The sequence below is a fragment of the Marmota flaviventris genome, chromosome 8, assembly GCF_047511675.1.
Source record: "Marmota flaviventris isolate mMarFla1 chromosome 8, mMarFla1.hap1, whole genome shotgun sequence".
Lineage (NCBI taxonomy): Eukaryota > Metazoa > Chordata > Mammalia > Rodentia > Sciuridae > Marmota > Marmota flaviventris.
The window spans coordinates 14,280,258-14,302,750 of NC_092505.1; the positions used below are offsets into that span (position 1 = coordinate 14,280,258).

Consider the following 22,493-nt stretch of genomic DNA (forward strand, 5'->3'; position numbering starts at 1 on the left):
ATTTTTGCATGAACACAGGAATTGTGGGGAGACACTTCATATCCAAACTGTTGGGTGCAGAGCAGGCTGAACTGTGTTGTCTGCAGGGCAGGCTGAACAGATGTTGGCTGCAAGATAGCCCACGCACTCAAACCCCCCTCTATCTGGTCCTTTATCACCTGTTTGCCTCAAGTCTGAACATTCAACCCTGCTTAAGACTGAACACTTAACCCCCCCTTGGGCCAACAAGGCAGCTTGCAGACCCAGAGGCCCCATTAGATTTGGGCTATAAAAACTCCCTCCTGCCAGGCCCCCCTCTCTCTTGCTCTTTCTCTCTTGCTCTCTCTCTCTTGCTCTTTATCTTTCTGTCTCTCTCTTGCTCTTGCTCTCTCCCTGTTCATCTCTTCTCTTTTCTCTCTCTCTCTTTCCTTCTTTCCTTTCTCTTTGTTGCACTGCTGCAATAAAGATCTTTTGGTTGCTCTGAGTGTTGTGGTCACTTTCCTTTCACAAACCATAACAGAGACTCTGCATACCAAGGCAAGAAACCTTGCAATATGCTTCCCCCTTAGCATTACCCAAAATTCCCAGTGATTAGTCTGCCCCTGGGTGCATCAATCTTGGTGCTATTGACATGTTGGGCCACACTATTCTTTGTACCTTGTTAGGGTGTTTAGCTGCACCCTTGATCTCTAGCTTCCAGGGCTCCCTCTCATCTGTGGCAACAACAAAAGAAAATGTCTCCAGACATTCCAAATGTCCCTTGGCGGCATTCCCAGGTGAGAACCACTGATCTATCCAAGGTCATTTTATTATTTAAATAAACTATTCTTTATGTTTTGTGGGCAAATACCTCAAGACACAAGTACATCATAACCAGTTTTGGAGCTGAGTTATTTGCATGAAAAACCACAGGTTTTCCAAGAAAGGGTACTTTACATCTTTTTTTTTTTTAGCATATACAGCCAAAAATAAATTCTAACCAGCGTTAGGCAATCCTAATTTTCAGCATAAAGGGGATTAAGAAATGAGCAAAAGACAATGTGACAGTTTTGTTCCATGTTTAATTAAAAAGAAGTTACATGAATAGAAATGGACATATAACAAAGATATCAATTTGGGAAAACATGGTGATAGCTAGAACAAGGGGAAAATCATTTTTATTCTGAATTTACTCACATATTCCTATTAGTTTTTACTGGTCTAAAACATATCCTTAAATCCAAAGTAATAGTCATAATTTCACTGATGTTTTCATGGAAACTCACCAAAGCAAAGTCTGAAGCATATCTTTTCACTCCCCAATTCCCTCCCTCAAGCCCCCCCACCAATACACACACAAGCAGAGGCTGAGCTGTTTACCAGGTGTTAATGCAGAGTAAAGAAAATACAACCTTTTCTGTTTCTTTACTACAACAGCAAGTCAGCACTGGCAAATGAGCACCTGGCCCAGACCTGATTTCTGCTAATATTTTCATGAGAAAGCTTTTAGGATATGTAACCATTTATTCTTAGGACAATTAATCATTGAAGGATTACATCTGACTCTGTTGAACATAAATATATGCAGAGAAGTGTCTGTCGGTTTAAATGTGAGCAGACTTGAACCAGTAAAAGCATGAAATTTAAAAATGCACAGATGTGGAACTACAGTGAGTATTTTACTGATTTGTTTCATGGCTCATGATTCTGAGTAGGGTCAGTCAATATTCTAGTTTTATCACTTTCTAGCCTGGTGTACAGTAGTATCTTATCTTCCTAAATAAGAAAAAAAATATATTTGTATATATATATATGTATTTATATATCTTTGGGAAAGAATTCTGATCTCTGAAAATATATACTGGTAATAGCTTTGCATTAATGATCTCACTTAAAATATCCCTTCTTTCAAGCTAGAAGCTGGCAAGCATGAAACACATTCTGGATATTCTCCATGTTGATAATAGAGAAGCAATAGATTTTACTCCCAACCTCTTTAAAATAAAAATCTTTCGGCGGGTACATAGCGATCAGTAACCACTGATGCTCACATTTAATAACTTTAGGTTAGGATGACCCCTGCCTCTTCTGATACTGTATTCTAAGTTTTTCCAGTTGTTCCACACACTGCGACTGGGCCAACTTCAGTGTCCGATTCTCCTCTGTCAAAGCTTCAAATTCCCGAACCAGCTGAGCAGCATCCACCTTCTCCTTTTCTGCCTGGTCCAGCTTGGCAATGAGCTCCTTTCTGAAGATTCAGGGTACAAGACCATGAGAAGCATGGAATTCAATGCAAAGAAATCAAATGATCCCATAATAGTCCAATGGAAGTTGGCATGTTCCACTCTGCTCTTCTAAATTTTTACCCATCTGCCTCCAATGACTTATTTTTCTAGCTTCAAAATTTCATTTCCTATTTTTTTTCAACTCTACTGGACCTATCCTATATATTAAACATATACAAAAGGCCCCACAGGTCCTTCAATGGCCCAAAGCACTCATCTTTTCAAGAGTATAACAAATTGTCAAAATTATAAGTAACTTAGAAAAAAATCAGTTTATAATTTTTATAAATTAAGTTTCTGTCTGTTGTCTTGTAGGGAGAAGAACTAGTTTGCCTCTTACTGAGTCTTTGTCCTCCAAATTCATTCATTATCTTCCTTTATTTCCCTGGCCTTCTTTGAACTAAAAAAAATCCCAATTCCTTTCTTGCAGATATTACTTTCATGCCTTTTGCTGGTCCTTAAAATATACAGTTATCCATCAGTATCCTTGGGGGACTGGTTCCAGAACACCCAGGGACACCAAAATCTGCTGATTCTCAAGTGCCTTACATAAAATGGTGTCCTATTTGCATATAATCTACACACACATCCTCCTGTATACATTAAATAATCCTTAGATTACTCACAATAATACAAAAATATGCTATGTAAATATTGTTGTATTGTACTTATAATATAGCATAACAGTATAATAATGACAATGGTGATGCATGCCTGAAATCTCAGCTACTCTGGAGGTTGAGACAGTAGGATTCCAAGTTAAAGGTCAGCCTCAACAACTTAATGTGACTCTATCTACAAATTTATTTATTTATTTTTATTTTATTTATTTATTTTGGTGGTACTGGGGGTTGAATCCAGGGCCTTATGCATGCAATGGCAAGCACTCTGAACTATAGCCCCAGCTCACAAAATTAAAAAAAAAAAAAATTAATGTAGTTCAATAGTATAGTGCCCTTGGGTTCAATCCCCAATACAAGGGGCAGGGGAGGGGGGAGGGAAAAATAGAGAGAGAGAAACAGAATAATAGCAAGAAAAACACACACCGTAACTACATAGCATAGTTCCACAGTTGAATCCATTAATATGGAACCATGGATAGGAAGGGTCACTGTACCAAATTAACCAAAGAGCATTTTCTACAGTTCTAATGCTGGCCTGACTTAAGAATTGAGGAAGCAGGCAAGAGTACTGGAGGGAACTTAGTAGTTCAAATTCCATTCTCAGTAAATATCTATAAATAATTCATTGATATAAACACACCTAATGAGATGCTAACACAGTCTATGTCTAGATTTAATGATCATGAGAACCCTAAAGGATACTAGCTCCACTCCCCATATGGAGTCAGGTAATCCTATCCTAGACTAGCTCTTAACCTAGACTGAATCTAACTGAATTCTTTGCCTCACGTTTCTTCCTCCTTGTGTAAGTGTGCAAATTTGTATTGTCATCACCACTGTTGACCACATTTCTAAAAGCTTCTCTTCCTTCTTCTTGCATTGTCAGACACTGATCTGATACTACATCGTCTAAGGGAAGAATAAAGGAACTGATATATTACTGACAAACAATAATACTCAAATTTATATGGAAAATAAGCCCAGGGCCACTGGGAGATAGGGAGATTTCCTGATCAAAAATTCAACCGGAAATGTTCCAATAATCCATAGCTAGAAAATAATCTGACTATCTTATTTATTCAGGTCTCCAAACATTTATTATGTAAGACTGTTAGTCAAAAAAGAAAAAAACTGTACACCTGACTATTTCAATGTGTGTACATTCATTCATAAATAATATGTGATAATATATTATAAAGCATAACCAAATATAGATATGTAACAGAATAAGATTGAGTGCTAAAACTAGTGGGTAAAAGTCTGACAAGGAACAAGACATTAACATATTCTCAAAATGTTTCCCCACAAATCACTTATTAATTGCAAAAGAAAATAAAAAGGAGGAGGCACCTAGAAGACCACTTTAACCAAGTGACCAAAGTTCACATCCCCACTGAGGAGATAAATAGATATCATGAAAAAAAAAAAAATAGATGCCATTTTCACGTGAAGGACACAGCATCCATTCTACAGCATTTTTGTCACAAATGATTCACCTATGTCTAGTCATGAGGAACACCAGACAACATCAAAGTGAAGGAAATTCTACAAAATTGCCAGCCTATATCCTGAAAAATGCTGTGAGCTGCCCCATATTTTAAAGAAACCAAAGAGAACTGACAACTAAATTCAATGTGCTATTCTGGAAAAAAATATCTCTGCAGGATGTTAATGGAAAATTGGTGCAGTTTGAATATGGACCATGAATTATATAATAGCTCTGTATAAATGCTAGCTTTCTTGATTTTAATAATTATACAATGGTTAAATTAGGACGGCCTTCTTATTATAAAATACTAATGTATTTAGGGAAATGGAGCATGATGATGTGTGCATGTATGTATATGTATACATATACATAAAACATATATATACACATATTTAGATGCATGTGTGTATATACAAATATAAATATAGTATTAGATATTAATGAATGAGAAAGAAAATCTCTGTCATGTTGAGGGAGGAAAATAATGTTGAGCTAGGGAAATTCAGAAATTTTTAATAATTGGTAAATCTAATAAAGGATATATTTTTGTTACCTTTTTTTGTTTTGGTTTGGTTTTTTCCTTTATTTTTTTTTCAAGGCTGAGGACCAAACCCACGGCCTCACACGTGGCAGGCAGGCATTCTGCCACTCCTCAGTCCCTGAAACTTTTTTCTAAGTTTGAAATCATTAAAATAAAGTTATCTCAGAAAAAGTGCAAAGAGTAAATTGGAATAGAAGTTTTAGCATTTTCTTTCTATACCAGTAGACTGCCTTGTGCATCAAATCTAGTGCCCACTGAACAAAACCAGGCTTTGGAAAAAAAAAAGCACCCAGTCAAGGGCCAGTGGAAGACACCCTGGGGCATCTATGTATATATACACAAACTTGCTTGGCTCTTGCTGACTTTTGACCTTTGACCTTCATGATGTTTGGAATAGAACAGCCTTCCAATAAACACTTGCTGAATAAATAGTTTAAGAAAAATGTAGCTCATAGGAAGATTAATTTATATTTTAAAGGGCAGGAAACAAAACCCAAAATGCTCCATTAACTTAAAAAGCCACAGAGCTAATAAGAAAAAGGGAGAAATCAAGCCTATCTTTCTGATTAAATGGTTAGAGCTCTGTACCTCTGAGCAGGGTTTAAAGCAGTCAATATCAATAATTATTGATTAGAAAAGGTCTTTAACTATCTTAAATAAATTAATGAGTAAAAACCTATATAAGTAGAGAGAGACACATGCTATAAATCCTCTGCCAATCAGATAATCTATTTTTGTTCTATTTTCCCCCTTTCAAATTACCATTGTCATACAAATAATTTAGGTAGAAATAGAGTTTTGCTTTCAAATCCTGGTCTGGCAGTTGGTAATCCTGGGTCAAACCATGACTATTTTCCTGAGTCTTTATCTGACTTCATTTATAACTCCTGAAGTCATCTGTTAAAAGTTTTGACTAGTGAATACAATAAATCACAAAATCACCAATTTTATAACTACAAAGAATTATCAAGATTGTCTCATTCTATCTTCCTGCATTGAAGAAAGTCAATAATAATTTCTACTTTACTAGAATCAAAAAGAGTCAGTTGATAGGTTTCTAAATTAGTTTCATGTACTTGATAAGCAATTACACAGATATCCAATGAAAACTGTCAAAATATCTCTTGTCTCCTGTCCAGGACCTATTTCTATAGACATATTTATGCTCATCCATTAGTGATTCATAATTAAACCCTGGCACATCAAGCTATGGAGACTATCTTATAAATAGATAATCTGAAGAACAAATCGATATATAAAATTGGCTAGAATATGGTCCTGCCTCTGAGTTCTTGGTTAGAGTTACAGGAATCTTATTTCTGAAGTTAAGAACCTGTAATTTGGCTTTCCAAATGATGTAGCTCAATGGTATAAAAGCCATAACCTTGGGGTCTACCGTAGATTATCTTCCACCCCCCATCCTAAGCCAGCCACATGCCTGGAAAAGGTTTTTGTAGCCAAGACAAATGGGGGAAGGGAAAGCCCAAGTGTGTTAACAAAGAAAAGTTTAAAACTTTATGGAAATAAATTTCAAAATTAAGGAAGTTCTTTATGCTGTAGGAGAGTGAAGTATGATTTCATCACTGGGACAAATATTTCTGCATTCTGGAAGGACCACTTCCTTGGCATTGGCACTTTCAAAGTTAACTATGGACTTTCATTAGAAAAAGTGAAATGTTAGACCAATTGACCCCAAATTGATCCCAATGAACTGGAGAGTGTGGGGTAATAATAAAATAATACCTTCTTCACAGGGCAATTTTTATCTTAAAACGCGGATTTAGACTACATGCACTGATGGTGGCTCTTGAGAGATGTATGTCCAAGTACAAATATTTATAAATAAGACAAAGAGTAGATGCCTCAAGATGACAAAAAAGATCAAAAGTCCACCTTAATTGTATGCAGATTGCGTCAAGCTGAGGTTCCTAAAGCTCAGTGTAGACTCCAGTGTTGAAGCCCTGCATATGAATAATGCATGACCAAATCCACGAATATCTTTTGGGAGCCAAAGGACAGCCTTCCACTCTTGGAGGAGGAAGGGAGACTCCCCGAAGCAGAACTTGTCCGTGTTGGCACAATTGACATCATGGGTCTTGTTTGTTTTAGGGGTGGCGCTATGCAGCAGCTTTATTGGACATTGAGCAGCATCTGTGACTCCTACTCATGAGATGCCAATAGCAAATACCCCTCTAACTCATTACAATCAAAAATGACTCTAGATATTACCGGTGTCATGGGGGCAGGGAAGGAGAGCAGAATTGCCCTGTTAGGAACCACTACTCTAAAGAAAATGGAATCGCTTGCCATTCATCACCCTGAAAAGAGTCAGTCCTGGGAGAGCACTGAAATGAAAGGCAAACAGTTTCCTTGCTCTGCTCCCCAGAAAGTGGATAGGAGCCTCCTTCCTTAGTAAGAGAAGGGAGGCACTATCATTAGGGAGATGTAAATATTCTGTCCCTGTTAGTTGGTTTCAGGTATACAATTAGGTGGAGAAATTTAAACTAGAATTAAGATTCCAGTTAAAAGACTGAACAGCATGAGAATATGGTGGCATAAAGGGCCCAAATCATCATGGCTGGGGCATTCAGAGAAAGTATAATCTCACAGCCTGATGAAGTCTGGGATATATAATGAAGTCTCATTCTGAAAATAAAAGTATCCATTTGGCTATTCTCTGCCTCCTTAAGCAAAGCAAAGAACCAAGACAGTTGGTTGTTCTAGTCATTCACCCAACATGTATTTAAGGAGATCCTTTTGCAAACTAGGCAGTGTCTCTACTCTGACTAGCCAAGTGAGTCCTGGGAGCGTCTCTGCGCTGCTAGGAAAGGAACTCACATCCCATACCTTACCCAGAAGGCAGATGCCCACATCAGACAGCAAAGGAAAGAGAGGACACACTTGACCCCACATTTCTATATATCCTGCAAATGCCTGTGGAGAAATAGCTCCACTTACTCTTTCTTTACGACAGTGAAAACCTAATTTCTGGAGGCCAAGTAAATATCTAAGAGAAATATGTTTGGACTATAAAAGCAAAGTTTGGTTTTCAGTGTTTTCAGACTGTGCAGTCTTTTTTCCAAACAAATAATCCTCCAAAATAAAACAGATAAAACTGGAACTCTTCTGGTTGACCCTAATATCATACCCTTTCTGACACCCTCTCCCTTCCTAATAGCTGACACTCTTCCCCAGAACACAGCTTAAAAATCTCTTGTCTCTGGAACATCCTAAAGAAATAAAATGGTTCTATTTGAACATTAAAATCTCCTGTTGACAATTTCAGAAAAAAAAATCAAATACCATAACTAAAAACAATTTTAGGGCTAATTTTAGTCTATGCTCTTATGAAATACATATGGACATTGTTCCCCTAGATGAGGCCTTGCTTCCTCAGTTATTATGTTACATATTTTTTAAAGACATGAGAATATAAATCTCTCAATGATTGTGGGAACCACATATAAAACCACCTTCTAATGTTTTGCCTGAACTCACTGAGATTACATAACCATCTTTAAGCTCAATAATGAAATGATCACTTAACCACTTAAAAGGGGGCAAAGGCTCTGAGCAGACATTTCCCCAGGAAAGCATAGAAATGGCCAACAAGCACACAAAGAGCCGTCGGGAAAATGTGAATCAAAACCACAATGCCAGAGCAGCCCCCCACCCCCCTCGCCTGCCAGGTAGGGGAAGGGTGACCACCAACAGAAAAGGCCCAGTGGCCCAGGGCGGGACAGAGCTTCCAATCACTCCTGCAAGGTAGGCGGGCCTGCGACCCACTGGCAGAAGAGGAGCAGCCGCCTGCTGAGAGGCTGAGCCGCCCCCTCCCCCTGCGCCAGCATAGTAGAGGGAACTGGGACCAAAGACAGAGCAGGCCCAGCGGCCTGCTGAGGGGCAGAGCCGCCCCCCACCCCCCTCGCCTGCCAGGTAGGGGAAGGGTGACCACCGACAGAAAAGGCCCAGTGGCCCAGGGCGGGACAGAGCTTCCAATCACTCCTGCAAGGTAGGCGGGCCTGCGACCCACCGGCAGAAGAGGAGCAGCCGCCTGCTGAGAGGCTGAGCCGCCCCCTCCCCCTGCGCCGGCATAGTAGAGGGAACTGGGACCAAAGACAGAGCAGGCCCAGCGGCCTGCTGAGGGGCAGAGCCGCCCCCCACCCCCCTCGCCTGCCAGGTAGGGGAAGGGTGACCACCGACAGAAAAGGCCCAGTGGCCCAGGGCGGGACAGAGCTTCCAATCACTCCTGCAAGGTAGGCGGGCCTGCGACCCACCGGCAGAAGAGGAGCAGTCGCCTGCTGAGAGGCTGAGCCGCCCCCTCCCCCTGCGCCGGCATAGTAGAGAGAACTGGGACCAAACACAGAGCAGGCCCAGCAGCCTGCTGAGGGGCAGAGCCGCCCCCCACCCCCCTCGCCTGCCAGGTAGGGGAAGGGTGACCACCGACAGAAAAGGCCCAGTGGCCCAGGGCGGGACAGAGCTTCCAATCACTCCTGCAAGGTAGGCGGGCCTGCGACCCACTGGCAGAAGAGGAGCAGCCGCCTGCTGAGAGGCTGAGCCGCCCCCTCCCCCTGCGCCGGCATAGTAGAGGGAACTGGGACCAAACTCAGAGCAGGCCCAGCGGCCTGCTGAGGGGCAGAGCCGCCCCCCACCCCCCTCGCCTGCCAGGTAGGGGAAGGGTGACCACCGACAGAAAAGGCCCAGTGGCCCGCGGCGGGACAGAGCTTCCAATCACTCCTGCAAGGTAGGCGGGCCTGCGACCCACTGGCAGAAGAGGAGCAGCCGCCTGCTGAGAGGCTGAGCCGCCCCCTCCCCCTGCGCCAGCATAGTAGAGGGAACTGGGACCAAACACAGAGCGGGCCCAGCGGCCTGCTGAGGGGCAGAGCCGCCCCCCACCCCCCTCCCCTGCCAGGTAGGGGAAGGGTGACCACAGACAGAAAAGGCCCAGTGGCCCGCGGCGGGAAAGAGCTTCCAATCACTCCTGCAAGGTAGGCGGGCCTGCGACCCACCGGCAGAAGAGGAGCAGCCGCCTGCTGAGAGGCTGAGCCGCCCCCTCCCCCTGCGCCGGCATAGTAGAGGGAACTGGGACCAAACACAGAGCAGGCCCAGCGGCCTGCTGAGGGGCAGAGCCGCCCCCCACCCCCCTCGCCTGCCAGGTAGGGGAAGGGTGACCACCGACAGAAAAGGCCCAGTGGCCCGCGGCGGGACAGAGCTTCCAATCACTCCTGCAAGGTAGGCGGGCCTGCGACCCACCGGCAGAAGAGGAGCAGCGGCCTGCTGAGAGGCAGAGCCGCCCCCTCCCCCCCGCGCCTGCAAGGTAATCGGAACTGAGACCACCATCAGAACAGGTCAGACCTGCAACTGAGAGACAGAACGGGCCCAGTGGCCTGAGGAAGGGTAGAGCCGCCCCCCCCCACGCCTGCAAAGTAGGCGGACCTGCGACCCACTGGCAGTACAGCCCCAGAGGCCTGCAGAGGGGCAGTGCCGCTGCCTGCGCCTGCAAAGTAGGCAGAACGGCGACCACCGACAGAACAAGCCTAGCGGCCCGCAGAGGGACAGAGCCGCCGCCCGCGCCTGCAAGGACGGCGGACCTGCTACCGACTGGCAGAGCAGGCCCAGCGGCCTGCCGGCGTGGTAGGCACATTGCCCCAATTGGCGGAGGGGCAGAGCCGCCGCCCGTGCCTGCGAGGGAGACTTTGCAACTATACAAGACCAATATAAATATATAGGGGGAAAATTCAATAGCACAACAGTTTCACCAAGAAGAAAGGAACGCAAACAGTATGAAGAGACAAGGAAAGAAAGGACCACAAGCATTGCAGGTCAACTCAACTTTAGAAGAGGTAATAGCTGCAGCTGATGGAATGTCAGATAAAGAATTCAGGATATACATGCTTCAGATGATCTGGAGTCTCAAGGAAGACATCAGACAGCAAAATCAGACAATGAAAGATCACTTCAACAATGAATTACATAAACAAATCCAAGAAGCAAAAGATCAACTATACAGGGAAATAGAGGTTATAAAAAACAAACAAACAGAAATCCTAGAAATGCAGGAAGCAATAAGCCAACTTAAAAACTCAATTGAGAATACTACCAGCAGAGTAGAACACTTAGAAGACAGAACATCAGACAATGAAGATAAAGTATTTCAACTTGAAAAGAACATAGACAGCTCAGCAAGACTGTTAAGAAACCATGAGCAGAACATCCAAGAAATATGGGATAACATCAAGAGACCAAATTTAAGAGTCATTGGGATACAGGAAGGAACAGAGTTTCAAACCAAAGGAATGAGCAATCTATTCAATGAAATAATTCGAGAAAACTTCCCAGACTTGAAGAATGAGACAGAACCCCAAATCCTAGAAGCCTACAGGACGCCGAATGTGCAAAATCATAAGAGACCCACACCTAGACACATTATAATGAAGATGCCCAACATACAGAACAAGGAGAGAATTTTAAAAGCTACAAGAGAAAGGAAGCAGATCACATTTAGGGGTAAGCCAATCAGGATAACAGCTGATCTTTCAACACAGACTCTGAAAGCTAGAAGATCCTGGAATAACATATTTCAAACACTGAAAGAAAATGGGTTCCAACCAAGAATTGTGTTTCCAGCGAAATTAAGCTTCAGGATGGAAGATGAAATTAAAACCTTCCACGATAAACAAAAGTTAAAAGAATTTGCAGCTAGAAAACCATTTCTTCAAAACATCCTTGGCAAAACATTACAGGAAGAGGAAATGGAAAATAACAATGAAAACCAACAGTGGGAAGTAGGACACTAAAGGGGGGAAAATAATCAAAGTGGAAAACAAACCATGTTTAGTAACATAAATAAACAAATATGGCTGGAAGAACAACCCATATCTCAATAATAACCCTAAATGTTAATGGCTTAAACTCACCAATCAAGAGACACAGGCTAGTAGAATGGATCACAAAACAAGACCCAACAATATGCTGCCTACAGGAGACGCATTTGATAGGAAAAGACATACATAGGCTGAAGGTGAAAGGTTGGGAAAAATCATATCACTCATATGGACTTCGGAAACAAGCAGGAGTATCCATACTCATATCAAATAAAATAGATTTTAAGCCAAAGTTAATCAAAAGGGATAAAGAGGGACACTACATACTGCTCAAGGGAACCATACACCAACAAGACATAACAATCATAAATATATACGCCCCAAACAATGGTGCAGCTATGTTCATCAAACAAACTCTTCTCAAGTTCAAGAGTCTAATAGACCACCATACAATAATCATGGGAGACTTCAACACACCTCTCTCACCACTGGACAGATCTTCCAAACAAAAGTTGAATAAGGAAACTATAGAACTCAATAACACAATTAATAACCTAGACTTAATTGACATATATAGAATATACCACCCAACATCAAACAGTTACACTTTTTTCTCAGCAGCACATGGATCCTTCTCAAAAATAGATCATATATTATGTCACAGGGAAACTCTTAGACAATACAAAGGAGTAGAGATAATACCATGCATCCTATCTGATCATAATGGAATGGAACTGAAAATCAACGATAAAAGAAGGAAGGAAAAAGAATATATCACTTGGAGAATGAACAATAGGTTACTGAATGATCAATGGGTTATAGAAGACATCAAGGAGGAAATTAAAAAATTCTTAGAGATTAATGAAAACACAGACACAACATATCGGAATCTATGGGACACATTGAAAGCAGTTCTAAGAGGAAAATTCATTGCTTGGAGTTCATTCCTTAAAAAAAGAAAAAACCAACAAATAAATGATCTCATACTTCATCTCAAAATCCTAGAAAAAGAAGAGCAAAACAACAGCAAAAGAAGTAGAAGGCAAGAAATAATTAAAATCAGAGCTGAAATCAATGAAATCGAAACAAAAGAAACAATTGAAAAAATTGACAAAACTAAAAGTTGGTTCTTTGAAAAAATAAACAAAATCGACAGACCCTTAGCCATGCTAGCGAAGAGAAGAAGAGAGAGAACTCAAATCACTAACATACGGGATGAAAGAGGCAATATCACAACAGACACTTCAGAAATACAGAAGATAATCAAAAATTATTTTGAATCCTTATACTCCAATAAATTAGAAGATAGTGAAGGCATAGATAAATTTCTTAAGTCATATGATCTGCCCAGATTGAGTCAGGAGGATATAGACAACCTAAACAGACCAATATCAATTGAGGAAATAGAAGAAACCATCAAAAGACTACCAACTAAGAAAAGCCCAGGACCGGATGGGTATACAGCAGAGTTTTACAAAACCTTTAAAGAGGAACTAATACCAATACTTTTCAAGCTACTTCAGGAAATAGAAAAAGAGGGAGAACTTCCAAATTCATTCTACGAGGCCAACATCACCCTGATACCTAAACCAGACAAAGACACTTCAAAGAAAGAAAACTACAGACCAATATCTCTAATGAACTTGGATGCAAAAATCCTCAATAAAATTCTGGCCACTCGGATACAAAGGCACATCAAAAAAATTGTGCACCATGATCAAGTAGGATTCATCCCTGGGATGCAAGGCTGGTTCAATATAAGGAAATCAATAAATGTTATTCACCACATCAATAGACTTAAAAATAAGAACCATATGATCATCTCGATAGATGCGGAAAAAGCATTCGACAAAGTACAGCATCCCTTTATGTTCAAAACTCTAGAAAAACTAGGGATAACAGGAACATACCTCAATATTGTAAAAGCAATCTATGCTAAGCCTCAGGCTAGCATCATTCTGAATGGAGAAAAACTGAAGGCATTCCCTCTAAAATCTGGAACAAGACAGGGATGCACTCTCTCACCACTTCTGTTCAACATAGTTCTCGAAACACTGGCCAGAGCAATTAGACAGACGAAAGAAATTAAAGGCATCAAAATAGGAAAAGAAGAACTTAAATTATCACTATTTGCAGATGACATGATTCTATACCTAGCAGACCCAAAAGGGTCTACAAAGAAACTATTAGAGCTAATAAATGAATTCAGCAAAGTGGCAGGATATAAAATCAACACGCATAAATCAAAGGCATTCCTGTATATCAGCGACAAATCCTCTGAAATGGAAATGAGGACAACCACTCCATTCACAATATCTTCAAAAAAAATAAAATACTTAGGAATCAACCTAACAAAAGAGGTGAAAGACTTATACAATGAAAACTACAGAACCCTAAAGAGAGAAATAGAAGAAGATCTTAGAAGATGGAAAAATATACCCTGTTCATGGATAGGCAGAACTAACATCATCAAAATGGCGATATTACCAAAAGTTCTCTATAGGTTTAATGCAATGCCAATCAAAATCCCAACGGCATTTCTTGTAGAAATAGAGAAAGCAATCATGAAATTCATATGGAAAAATAAAAGACCCAGAATAGCAAAAACAATGCTAAGCAGGAAGTGTGAATCAGGCGGTATAGCGATACCAGACTTCAAACTATATTACAGAGCAATAGTAACAAAAACAGCATGGTACTGGTACCAAAACAGGCGGGTGGACCAATGGTACAGAATAGAGGACACAGAAACCAATCCACAAAACTACAACTATCTTATATTTGATAAAGGGTCTAAAAGCATGCAATGGAGGAAGGATAGCATCTTCAACAAATGGTGCTGGGAAAACTGGAAATCCATATGCAACAAAATGAAACTGAATCCCTTTCTCTCGCCATGCACAAAAGTTAATTCAAAATGGATCAAGGAGCTTGATATCAAATCAGAGACGCGCCGTCTGATAGAAGAAAAAGTTGGCTACGATCTACAGTCGGTGGGGTCGGGCTCCAAATTCCTCAATAGGACACCCATAGCACAAAAGTTAATAACTAGAATCAACAAATGGGACTTACTCAAACTAAAAAGTTTTTTCTCAGCAAAAGATACAATAAGAGAGGTAAATAGAGAGCCTACAACCTGGGAACAAATCTTTACTCCTCACACTTCAGATAGAGCCCTAATATCCAGAGTATACAAAGAGCTCAAAAAATTAGACAATAAGAGAACAAACAACCCAATCAACAAATGGGCCAAGGACCTGAACAGACACTTCTCAGAGGAGGACATACAGTCAATCAACAAGTACATGAAAAAATGCTCACCATCTCTAGCAGTCAGAGAAATGCAAATCAAAACCACCCTAAGATACCATCTCACTCCAGTTAGATTGGCAGCCATTATGAAGTCAAACAACAACAAGTGCTGGCGAGGATGTGGGGAAAAGGGTACACTTGTACATTGCTGGTGGGACTGCAAATTGGTGCAGCCAATTTGGAAAGCAGTATGGAGATTTCTTGGAAAGCTGGGAATGGAGCCACCATTTGACCCAGCTATTCCCCTTCTCGGTCTATTCCCTAAAGACCTAAAAAGAGCATGCTACAGGGACACTGCTACATCGATGTTCATAGCAGCACAATTCACAATAGCTAGACTGTGGAACCAACCTAGATGCCCTTCAATGGATGAATGGATAAAAAAAATGTGGCATTTATACACAATGGAGTATTACTCTGCATTAAAAAATGACAAAATCATAGAATTTACAGGGAAATGGATGGCATTAGAGCAGATTATGCTAAGTGAAGCTAGCCAATCCCTAAAAAACAAATGTCAAATGTCTTCTTTGATATAAGGAGAGTAGCTAAGAACAGAGTAGGGTCGAAGAGCATGAGAAGAAGATTAACATTAAACAGGGATGAGAGGTGGGAGGGAAAGGGAGAGAGAAGGGAAAATGCATGGAAATGGAAGGAGACCCTCAGAGGTATACAAAAGTACATACAAGAGGAAGTGAGGGGAAGGGGAAAAATAATACAAGGGGGACAAACGAATGTCAGTAAAGGGGGCAGAGAGAGAAGAGGGGAGGGGAGGGGAGGGGAGGGGAGGGGAGGGGGGATAGTAGAGGATAGGAAAGACAGCAGAATACAACAGACACTAGTATGGCAATATGTAAATCAATGGATGTGTAACTGATGTGATTCTGCAATCTGTATATGGGGTAAAAATGGGAGCTCATAACCCACTTGAATCAAATTGTGAAATATGATATATCAAGAACTATGTAATGTTTTGAACAGCCAACAATAAAAAAAAAAAAAAAAAAAACCACAATGGGACATCATTTCACACTCACTAGATGGCTATGTCAAAAAGGCCCAATGAGTCCTGGAAAAGATGTGAAATTGGAACCCTTATACCCTGCTGGTGAGAACAGAGGATGGAGCAACCCCCTGGAAACAGCAAGGCAGTTTTTCAAAAGGGTTACATGTGGAGTTATCATATGGCCCAACATTTCTACTTCTAGCACAGGAGGGAATTGAAAACACATGTTCTTGTATATGAATGTTTATAACAGCATGATTCATAATAGCCAAAAAATACAAATGATCCAAATGTCTAGAAAATGATGAAAGGATAAATAAAATGTACATCTATGCAATGAAATACTGTTCAACAGTAAAATGGAATGAAGTATTGATGCATGACACAACATGGGTGAACCTGGAAAACACTGTACGAGTGAAAGAAGCCAATCACTTTTCTAAGAGTCACTCTCTTTATCTGTTATTCTAAGTCAATCTTCTAAACACCAAATACATAGATCAGACAGGTGGTTTCTCCTTTGGACAAGCTAAAAGCCATCAAATATTTTATCTCACTTCCATTAGCTTCCATTACATACACAAAAAGCTATATGTGTTGTGTAAAATGCTTATAGTATGTACTTAAAAAAGCATACTATTTTATGTGTGATTATGAGGAGATATATATTCACATGCAAAAAGGCCTAGAAAGAAGTAGGTTAAAAATGATAGCAGGAGTTCCTTAAAGACATCAGAATTCTTGGTAATGTTTTAATTTTAATAAAGTTCTCATTTTTGTGGGGTTTTTTTTATAGTAAAAAGAAAAAAAGTTTGATAAAAGTAGAAATGAGCTTCTCTTGCCTCACTATTCATAAGGAATGATTCTTTAAACTGGATTAATCTAGGGTAAGTGTATGATACTAAAAGTGTTTGACTTCTTTATCCATGCAATAACATGATTAAAAATAATAGTTATAGCAACTTTTCTCATCCACTGCTGCAAATTATCCCAAACTTGATCCAGGGAGACCTCCTCTGGAGATGAGAGAGAAGTTCAGTCTGAAATTTAAACTGCAAGCTGTGTATGAATAACTCCAACAAAGAAAAACTCTCTTTTAAACTACTTTAGTTAGCATCTTTCTTTGGTCTAACCAACCACCGGAGGCAACATAATCAGCCACACTTTATGAAATGATGAGGAAGAAATTCTTATCAATCATCAAAAAAGAAAAAAAACTGAAGAGCTAATTACTTGGGTCAAATCCATCTGGCCCATTTCACTTTGTTTGAAAACAAAGACTTGAGGATAAGATTTGCTGTAAAATGAATTTCTGCTTCAGTACAGTATTAACTGAAAACAACAACTGCTAATAATTCTTGGAGGATGAGGCTCATTTGTTTATAAATATAACCAGACTTCCCTATTTAACAATTTATCTTAGCAACACTTTATTGCTGATATTGACTGTATTTTAAATATAGACTACACAAACTAAAAATAAAGTATGTGCACACAAAGGATTTTACTATAACCTATAATTGGCTACTCCAAATCAACCTTACTCATATTTGACCCTAGGCACACACAGGTCTATGACAGATGACCAGGATACAAAGAGATGCTAAAGGGTATCTATGTCTGCGGGAATTATACACAGTCAGAAAGATAGGAAATAAACAGACAGCCATGGATAATACTGATTCAAAAAAGTACCAAAGAATCATTCTAGTGACTCTTCTTTTGCTCCAGAAAAGTACTGATCATTCTGTGATGGCTGGGCAGGGATATGGGCTGAACTCTCAGCCACGCTGGGCAGCATTTGGGCAGCCACAGAGGAGGAAAGGGGCCAAGAACATGGTGTGAACAGGCCTCACATGCAGGAGGATCCTCCTCCTACCTGGGAAAAGTGACTAGGCCAATGCCACTGAAGCGAGGGATGTAGACATTGTATGTAGGCAGACTATGGTGGCTCTTGAAATCCAGGCCCCAAACTGGCTGTCACTTTCTAGCAACAAGAAACCATAGGCAGGAACACCAGTTATTGCATCAACCAAGATGGTAGAATTGGGAATGCAGAAAAAGAAATTTGAGAAGCTTTATGTCAAAGAAAGAAAACTAAGAAGAGAAAGGAGGAGAAGAAGGAAGAAGAGAAGGAAGAAGAAAACTAGTGATACATCCATTGTTTAGGGAAAGCATTCAGATAAGAGGTTTGGGGAGGATTTAAGATGAGTTCTGAAGAAGCATACATATGATTATCTAAATAAGGGGCTACCCTACTTCTTTATGTTTCTGGAGGGTTGTATAAAGTACTTCTGCTAGTCTGCTAGCCATCTTCTTTCTAGAAGTTGACTATGCCTTTTCTTATTTTAATATTGTGGTGGTACCCACAAGTTATCCTGTTTCCCAACACAAGCAGTAAGGCTATATTTCAAAGACCATATATGGCTAACTCTCATGTCATTATTCTATCATTTTTTAAAATATAAATATATAAAAATATAAACTTGCAGAACATATAATTTAGTGGATGATTCTTGTGTTGCTCCCAAAATGCCATACATGGGTTTAATTTAAGTAACAAAGTACTCCGATAAATTCGAACTAAAGCATTTATAAAGAAAGACAAAACTATCTGGGGTTTTTTCTATCATACCACTACAGTTCACATACACAAACACACACACACACTCCCCCCCCCCCCCCACACACACACATTCTACTGATTATGGCAGTCTTCCTTTGAATGCAACATTTGTTACATCACTAATAATCTTTAATTTTTTTATAAAATTGTTTTTAAGAAGCAGACTATATAAATGTGCAACCTGAGTATTCCAGGCAACTTATCAAAACTCATAGACCAAAAGGAACCCTTAGATTTATGAAGAAAATGTTGTATTTCTGATTTTATTTATTAATTTATTTATGTAAGTATTGTGGATTGGACCCATGATAAGCAAGTGCTCTACCACTGATCTATACCTTAACTCCTTTTTAAATTTTTATTTTGAGGCAGGGTCTTACTAAATTGCCCAGGTTCCTGAGTAGCTGGAATTACAGACATGTACCCTATTCTGATTTCTTAATAACATCCTTTAATCCCATATAACCAAAGTCCAGGTAGAATATTAGATTTGAAGCATGGAAGAGCAAGGAAGTAAGAAAGAGCTAAATGAGGTCTTAGAGTAAGTACAGAAATCTGCTCCCCAAATCCATAATCCATTCTTTACCACCAAATCATGTTGTCTAACCACTATTCTGGGGATTCTTAAAAGAGTACTAAGAATTTAAGTTTCTGTAAACAAAATGCATTTCACTTCCTCTCATTTAAAAATCTAGCAATAAATATATATCATGTGTCACTCCAGTAAGTAAGATGGAAAAGAAGAAATAAAAGTTAAGAATTACACTATGTTTGAATTCTGTTTCATGCATTGGACAAGGGTTTTCTTAGCTGTTGGGTGTCACATAATTGCCCAGGCTTCCAGAATTTGAAGATGGTCAACATCTAACTTTCCATGATTTTATGGCACTCACCACTTAGTAGTGACTAAAATATCCCTAATAAATGTATAAGTACTAACTGTTCAATAGTATTAAGTCAAAGAGTCTAAAGCTGTTGCTTTGAAATAAGAAAATGAGGAGTCACTTGGGTAGATGTCAGCAGAATTGAGTGCAGTTAAAAAGGGGGATTCTGAAACAAAAAGTTAGGGGTGAGTAAAATTAGAATACTCTAATTAATAGAACTGAATAATCCCCTATAGCAGAACTGTAATTGTATTAAGAGCCATCAAGACAAAAATTTATTCAGACTATAAAATAGCTGGACAACTAATACATCTGCATTATTCCATTATTCCAAAAACTTATCCCAGTGGCTTCTCCATTTAATGTAGAAACTCTACCATTTAAAAATTAATTAAAATCCACTCCAAGCCAAAGCGCTCTAAGGCCTCAGGCACATTTACAGAGAACATAGTATGACTCTAGGTAGTAATTTGTCAATTTAATTTCCTGAACCAAAATCTTTTATTAAAAAAAATAATAAGTTTTGAGTAAAAGCACCCCTCTGTTCTTTTTGCTACCCCATGAAGTAAAGCACTCAAGCTACAGCAGGACCATTTATCTAGATTATTCCCACAACCTGCTCCCCTCTCACCCACCTCCAGCCTTTGCAAAATAGAAGGTGCTTGGAGGAGAGTGAGTATTTGGGGGGCATGGTTAGTACTTACTTTCTTTCCTCAAGCAGAGCGATTTCTTTTTTGACCTCATGGTATTCTTCTGCTATTTGGCAGTGCTGTTTGAACACCTGCATGGATTCCACGGAGTCATGACAAGGTGGCAGAGGCTTTGCAAACAACAAGAAGAGATAATCAGTCCATTTCTTTGCATCAGAATACATTACCAACAATTAGTTCTGCTCCTATTCTTTAGAGGGAGATTTTTTGCATGAAGCAGCATTGTAAATCAACATTAGACAAAGTCTGGTGAGTTCTATTTGACTGAAAATAGAAAGGTGGACTGATAGTCACCACGTGCATCTTTCAAAGACATTCATGGGCATCTCGGGCCTGAGCTAGAGCCCTGAAACCCATTACGTTTCAATTACTTGCCATGTGTTGTTGGAAAAATGTCTCCTAATGATTTTGCAGCTCTCTTCCAGAAATCTTAAACAGCTTTAGAAAAGGGCAGTTGTGTGGGGGAATACTTCAGTTGTCTGTTTCAATTACCCCTCACTGTCTGTTCTGGTAGCCCACAGGCATAATTTCATCCTGCAAAATGGAGTAGTCTTACAAAAATGGCTCATCCCTGAGAAACTCATCCAACCTGAAGAAATGATGGTGAGCTGGAAATAACACTTGCAAGCATTAACAATTCCGCATGAAAGACCAGACCTCAAATAAAACCCTGCTGATAACATGAACACAAGAGCGTACATATCATTTCTCCTTTTTTTTCCCATTCATGTCAGAGAGGCCAGCATGGCAACCCTTTCTGAACATACCATGGTAAAACCCTTACTTCTAGAAATTATTTTTAAAGAACTAACTTTCCTAAGTTTATTATTCTAATGTCTATGTTATCTGCATGTGACGGAAAAAACACTTTTTTTAAGAATACTAGTTAATTGTCTTTTAAAGAGTTTTTTTGAAATCACCCTTTACAATTATTTATAGAAAAAAGTATATACAATCTGAAAAATATGAGTTCATTGTTAAATAGGCTCTTCAGTCTAATGAATTGTTTACAATAGTCTATATGTGTAAGCCATGTACCTGATGAGGTCCTGTTCTGATTTTATATTAGTAAATTGAGAACTAGCGAATTTCTTACTGTTTGCTTCTCTCACATTCTTCAAGGACACATATTTCAAAGGATGAAATACAAATTCAATAAAATTTATCATCTGATTGATTTTAAAAAAATGACCCTCCCTATTTACCATGAGGTCTCTGAGTAAAAATGTTCTAAAGGAAATAAGATTCTAAATAACTATGCACATGTTGAATTATCATACTGAACCCCCCCCCCCCCCCCGGTTAATAGGAACAATTAACACATGTCAATCACTAATTAAATTTAAAAAGAGAAAAAGAGTTGGATCAATTTTACTTTCATGTGAAATCTGTCTTGCCTGAGACATAAAAATATATGGTGGCACATGGCTGTAATCCCAGCGGCTTGGGAAGCTGAGACAGGAGGATCTCAAGTTCAAAGCCAGCCTCAGCAGTGCTGAGGTATTAAGCAACTCAGTGAGACCCAGTCTCTAAATAAAATACAAAATAGGACTGGGGATGTGGCTCAGTGAGTGAATGCCCCTGAGTTCAATTCCCAGTACCTCCCCACCACCAAAAATCACACACCCACACCCACACCCACACACACACACACACACACATAAAATAACACGGGGCTGGGGTTGTAGCTCAGTGGTTGCCTTGCACTTGTGTCACTGGGTTCAATCTTCAGCATCACATAAAAACAAATAAACAAAATAAAGGTACAACTGAAAAAAATGTTAAAATATATATGTTTATAATAACAATCTTCTGTGTACCATCTTTCCCTACTGCCCCATGTGCATGCCGGTAGCATAAACTCAGCCTGTTGGAACCATTCTCCCTTTCTATATAGAAATAAATTGAAAAGTAGTGCATAGTAGTACTACAATATAATTCACACCATGAGATGAAGCTGTTGCCAAAGGAATTCAGAACTCCTGGCTCCTCCAGTCTGTGTCCCAGAAATCGCTACCCACTCATCAATTTTCACCTGTTACACTGGCAAATTACCAGGTATAACAGGCAGGGGAATGAAAGCAATGTACCCTGGGCTCACTAGCCAAGCTGTTAAATCATCTGTGCCCTGTTAAAGGATTTGCTTACTGGCAGACATAAAACTACACATCCTATCCTGTCCTGATGACTATCACATAGGCCACACTCAGTTCAAATGAGTTTAGTACATAATTGCCT

At 39.8% G+C, this 22,493-nt stretch overlaps 1 protein-coding gene across 4 annotated transcripts in view; it reads right to left on the reverse strand.

Moving 5' to 3' along the window:
* Window positions 1-1,020: 1,020 nt before the first annotated feature.
* Window positions 1,021-22,493, reverse strand: part of Map3k7cl (MAP3K7 C-terminal like) — a 45,842-nt gene continuing 24,369 nt past the window's right edge. For all 4 annotated transcript variants that reach the window (XM_071615797.1, XM_027929219.2, XM_027929220.3 and 1 more), the window contains 2 exons: window positions 20,250-20,365; window positions 1,021-2,206 (listed from right to left, as the gene is read on the reverse strand). In XM_071615797.1, coding sequence (XP_071471898.1) covers window positions 2,026-2,206; window positions 20,250-20,365 — 297 coding nt within the window. In that variant the 3' untranslated portion in view covers window positions 1,021-2,025. The remainder of the gene's footprint in view (window positions 2,207-20,249; window positions 20,366-22,493) is intronic.